This window comes from Podarcis muralis, chromosome 3 (assembly GCF_964188315.1).
Source record: "Podarcis muralis chromosome 3, rPodMur119.hap1.1, whole genome shotgun sequence".
Lineage (NCBI taxonomy): Eukaryota > Metazoa > Chordata > Lepidosauria > Squamata > Lacertidae > Podarcis > Podarcis muralis.
This window is the reverse complement of record NC_135657.1, coordinates 31,271,477-31,277,277: the sequence shown is the minus strand read 5'-3', so window position 1 is coordinate 31,277,277 and position 5,801 is coordinate 31,271,477. Positions and strand designations below refer to the sequence as shown.

The following is a 5,801-nucleotide window of genomic DNA, read 5'->3' as shown; positions in this document are numbered from 1 at the left end:
CTTCAGTTAAGCAATAAATTAGTTGCATAGCACATTAAAAGCCTGTCAAGCAATGCATATGCTGGATAATGTTAATTATCTGTTCCGGACATAGGAAAGACCATTTTAGGGTTTAATGCTGAAGATTTGCTTGTTTTGTGTAACTTTTGTATTTTTCATTCTTTGGGCTACCTTCAGAGCCCTTGGCCAAAATGCACCAGAAAATAGTAAACGTTACAGAGTCCAATGAAGAGTGACTTCCGATGCTACAGCTTTCTAATCATAGTAGTTCTCACTCAGGTCTGTCTCTTATAACTGGTTCTCTCAGGCTGAATCCCTAGTGGCTGTTGCAGAAGCAGGAATTGCTTCTGGGGAAGCAAATGGACAGGAGTTGCTTCTCTACCCCTTCACTCTGGAGAACAAAATCCCATTTTAAGTCTGAGTGATGGTTGTCATATGCCTCTTCCTTATACTATGTGCTGTAAAAAGTACATTGATTTAAGAGAATATTTTAAAATCCCTTACAGCTCATTCTTTGAGAGTGTCAGACCTCAAGAAGTGCAAGTGACAAAAAACAGTGATACAGGGTGTGGCATGTTGTACAGACTGTGAAAAAATAGGCAGTTTTTTCAGCTATTATAAACCATTGCTTTGTACTATAGCTTTTCTTTATATTGTAACATTGAAAGATTTTGTTGTACAGTGTTTTGAGTATAAGATGCAAATCTTTTTTACTAAAACCATTTCCAGTATTTTTGAAAAGTTTTATAAAGTATTGCTATGAAATTGAGTTGAACAATTGAAGTGCTCATTTAAATATTGCAATGACAAATGTGTTATGGAAGTATATGAAATTTATTCAAAGTTTTGTGAATTGGCATTGCTACCTCAAATGTAGGTTATTTTGCCTTTTTATACAGTTGAAAGTAGGAAAAATGCTAATTTTTCAAATTGCTATGTAAAGCAGCTTTTTAACATGATTAAAGTCAACCACTTTAATTGAACTTTTTAACAAATGTATTTTTGTATATTTGAGTTTTCATAGCAACTCATGCTATGTGGTTTTATGCTGTTTGTAGCAGAACATCTATAAAATTTTATTGAATAGTTTTTTACTGAATTGGCTATAAGGTGGAATTATTTACCTAAATGGAAGGAATAATTGCCATTTTAATATATTAAATTAGAAAGCAGGTCTGTTGAAATTTTTACAGCTGATAAAAATTATCCATTTAATAATAGCAAAGTACCCATTTTTAATTTGACTATATTTTGCATTTATGAATTTGTAGCATAGTTCTTGATAACAATTGTTTTCCGTTTAAAATGCATGATTGTGGATCACTGTAGGGCTTACTTAACGAATGCCCATATCCCCGTCTAACCAGTCCTCTTTGGAACATGAATAGCCTTGAGTGATGGGGATAACAGCACTCTTATGCCCTATGGGGATCCATATTGTACTCTGTATATTTGTATGAGCCATTTTAGTTACTGCTGTACAAGATTGTAAATTGACTGTGTGTGTTGTGTGGCAGAAATGATCATGACAACTTTCTTTAGCCTGCATAACATCTGTTTAGAGCAGAAAAAATCCTTATAAACATTGAGTGCTTCAAAATATCTATTGTAATTTGTTATGCAAAGAAAATTGTAGAAATACCACTATTTTCGGATAATTCTAAAATATCTTCTAAAGGAAAATGAGTAATCTTTTTATATGAGCATGTTCTCCCAGGAGTGTGGTTCCTGACTAATATAAACTGCAATGTGTCATGTTTGTTACACCTTTTTACATCTAAAATGTACTCCTTTAGATTGAACTTCATAAAAAGTAACTTGCATAATTAAAATTTAATCTAGAAATGATTTTGTGCAGATGTAATTATTTACTTGGAAGAGACTTCTAACATTTTTGTTTGCCCTTTGAATATATAAGTAGCTCTGATTGAAGATGTATCTGTGTCCTGGGATAGTTTAAGTTCTTAAGAGTTCTAGCCGAGTTCAGGTGAATTACATGCATTCTACCCAGAAAGAGGTTGAAAAGCTCACACTCCTACTCAGGAAATAAATAAACATAGGATCTGCCATATTCATTTGAGCCCTTCTCATACTACAGAGGTGGAAAACTCAGGGCTGCTTTGTCATGTTCACAAACCTCCCTGGTTGCATGATGGTAAATGGAGTCAGAGGTAAAAAGTGCAGAGCAATAGAAATGACTCATACTTTTTGTTCAGTAGGCATGCTACAGATTTGGATGGCTCAGTTGGTGCTGTTAATGCCAAAGTTGCAGGTTTGATCCCCGTATGGGACAGCTGCATATGCCTGCACTGCAGGGGGTTGGATTAGATGATCCTGAGGGTCCCTTCCAACTGTACAATTCTGATTCAAGACAGTGGCAATCACTTTAATGCCCTCATTGTAAGGCTCCAGCAGCATTGGGCTGGTCACTATTAGAAACAATACTGCGGTAAGCAAGCACTAGAAGTTTATTGCTGGAGCTGAGGAAGTCCAACTTTACCACATGGCTAGCTTGACACACATCTGACTGAACACAAATAAGTTTAATTAACCTGCTACTATGCTTATATAAATAAAGAGAAGATAAATCATAATGAAAACCACAATAAATACTGTTTATTCTTAAGCATCCATTTACCAAAACTGGTCCAACAGTCTGAAGAGTATCAAAGTTTAAGGGGTAATTATTTTTTCAATTTTCTCAGTCATCTAGTTGGCATAACAGTGCAACACCTCTTGTTATCCAGTGGCTGGGTGCTATAAGACTTGGTAGGTTAACTACTGTTATAAAATTAGTTGATATACCTGTAGAGGACAGTGTTCCTGATCTTTCAGGTGTCCTGTATAGTGGACATTCATAAAGTAGCCAGACTTCTTCCTCCTCTAGACAATGGGGTCTTGCATGGGAGGCCATCTTCAAAAGAGAAGTGTTGATGAATTAATAATACATATTAGCATAACACCGATCTTTTAAATAGACTGTATATGAGAGGAATATGAAAGAGTAGCACGCAAAACATACAGTATACAGTATGTGCATGCAACCAATATGCGAAGCAGGAAATCACAGCACAACATAGGCAAACTTTGTGTATCTGTCTCCTCTTTTAAGGGGGAAGGGGTTCTAGATGTTAGTATGAGCCTCTACCTTCAGCACCCATCTGGTGATGGAGCGGTGGGTGAGCTTTTTTTCTACACAAGTAGCCTGACAATTGTTTGCACAAGCACAGCACACTGTTAATTCGTCATAGATTCAGAACAGCCAGCCAGATGCACCACAACTGCCATAAACACCAGGCACATGCAACATGGACAAAAACACTTTACAGGTTGAAACTTGGAGTCAGAATAAGGGAGTGGGTGAGAAAAGGAGTGCATGATGTAGTAAAATGATACAAGGAAATCAAATGTTTCTCATTTCAGGTATAAATATAAGATTATATAGCTGCTCCCAACTTGCAAAATTTGTATCATTAGTGTTACCTGTTGCCACCCTGAGCTTTTGTTATAACACAGAATGTACATTTTATTCAAATCACCTTTTTTGGTAAAAAATGTATGTCTGGTAGTGGATAAAATCTCTGGTGAAGCTCAGGCTCTTCCAATGTCTTTGTAGTGGGATTCCAGCAAGCACCATCTATGTATAAGCCACAAACTATAACTCCAGTTTCACACCGAGAAGATTCCTGAAAGTCAACAAAAATGATAGATGAATGTTTGTTTTTAGTCCACGAGACTCCATAAAACCTTCAAAATTTATGACCAGCTATTATGGTACTGGAAGAGACTCTTGAGAGTCCCATGGACTGCAAGAAGATCAAACCTCCCCATTCTTAAGGAAATCAGCCCTGAGTGCTCACTGGAAGGACAGATCGTGAAGCTGAGGCTCCAATACTTTGGCCACCTCATGAGAAGAGAAGACTCCCTGGGAAAGACCCTGATGTTGGGAAAGATGGAGGGCACAAGGAGAAGGGGACGACAGAGGACGATATGGTTGGACAGTGTTCTCGAAGCTACCAGCATGAGTTTGACAAAACTGCGGGAGGCAGTGGAAGACAGGAGTGCCTGGCGTGGTCTGGTCCAGGGGGTCACGAAGAGTCGGACACGACTAAACGACAACAACATGATGATATAAATGTTTTAAGATAGGGAACTTGACCTGGCTGTCATGGTGTTCTCCTGAGAGGCACCTGACCTACAGGTAGCATTGGCAGGTGGGTCAGTACTACAGTCCTACCTCGGAAGTTGAACAGAATCTGTTCTGGAAGTCCTTTCTATTTCCAAAACATTTGGAAACCGAAGTGCGGCTTCTGATTGGCTACAGCCAATTGGACGTTTGGGTTCCAAAGACTGTTCGCATACCAGAACACTCACTTCCGGGTTTGCAGCATTCGGGAGCCAAAACGTTTGAATAGCAAGGCATTCGGGATCCAAGGTATGACTGTACTATGTTGGTCAAACAAAATCACTATCAACCCAATGGAAAAGGCATTGTTATGTATCAATTTTTCATGCATTCAGCAGTTAGTGAAGCAATCCTTTACAGAGGTAGAATGACGGCTATTCAGCCTCCACGACACCATCCTTCACATCTACATTCAGTGGTAACCTGTAAATTACATTTTAACTGATAGGCAACACAGTATGTTGGTCTTCCTATATGATGTTAAGCATGGCTGAAGCTCAGGAGTAGTCAGTGTGATGCCCTCAAAGTGCTGCAGGACTACAATTCTCACCAGCAATATCAGGATAGCACACTGTTGGCTACCACCTCCCTCCCCCTCCCCTGCATAAGGTGTTCTAGTACTTTTTAAACGGGCAAAAGGAGGCTGGCCCAACTGAATTTGAACTTAAGTAAAGTGTCTCGGAATGTGGGTGGTGCTGTGGATTAAACCACTGAGCCTAGGACTTGCCGATCAGAAGGTCAGTGATTTGAATCCCTGTGACGGGATGAGCTCCCGTTGCTCGGTCCCTCCTCCTGCCCACCTAGCAGTTCGAAAGCACGTCAAAGTGGAAGTAGATAAATAGGTACCGCTCTGGCGGGAAGGTAAACGTGCGCTGCTCTGGTTCACCAGAAGCGGCTTAGTCATGCTGGCCACATGACCCAGAAACTTTACGCTGGCTCCCTCAGCCAATAAAGCAAGATGAGCGCCGCAACCCCAGAGTTGGTCTCGACTGGACCTAATGGTCAGGGGTCCCTTTACCCTTTACTTTAAAGTGTCTCTTGATGCTCGAATTTTTGTGTGTGTGTAGAATTATTGAGTCCTGGCAGGAAGTCATTTGAGAGTTGCAGAAAGTGGTTCCTTTTCCTTTGAAAATGAAGTAACTGTGCTTCAGAAGGAAAATACTTTGGCACTGCAGAATTAGAAGGGTATTCACACCCTAACCTGCCCCTGCAACTTTCCCCCATAGGATTTTCTTCTCTATGTTGTTTCAGAAATGTGTTCCAGACACTCTTCAATAGTATCTTCCCAATATGATCAGAACATATCACATACATTTTCTCAGTATTTTTTTAAAAAAAACATTGTATAAGGCCATAACAATGACTTAGATTAATCATCCAGCTCAAAGCTCATTAACCATTATGCTACATGTGCTCTTTTTTTCTTACCTTAAATGCTTTGCTTATTATAGCTTCTTTTGCGCTGAAAAATCTAAGACCCTGATCTTCATCCTGAACGAATGGAAGAACTTTGTGGATAAAATTAAGAGAATCCACTGGCAATTCTTTCTGGCGAGCGTAATTCTGAAGAACTGCAGTAAGAAATCCTGCAGGAATAAAATACATGTATGAGTTT

General features: G+C 39.2%; 1 protein-coding gene across 1 annotated transcript in view; it reads right to left on the bottom strand.

Annotated features, from left to right (window-relative positions):
- Nucleotides 1-2,650: 2,650 nt before the first annotated feature.
- The window catches only part of DNAH14 (dynein axonemal heavy chain 14), a 133,529-nt gene continuing 130,378 nt past the window's right edge, over nucleotides 2,651-5,801 (bottom strand). The window contains 3 exon segments of the mRNA XM_077925616.1: nucleotides 2,651-2,914; nucleotides 3,540-3,686; nucleotides 5,615-5,772. Coding sequence (XP_077781742.1) covers nucleotides 2,702-2,914; nucleotides 3,540-3,686; nucleotides 5,615-5,772 — 518 coding nt within the window. The 3' untranslated portion in view covers nucleotides 2,651-2,701.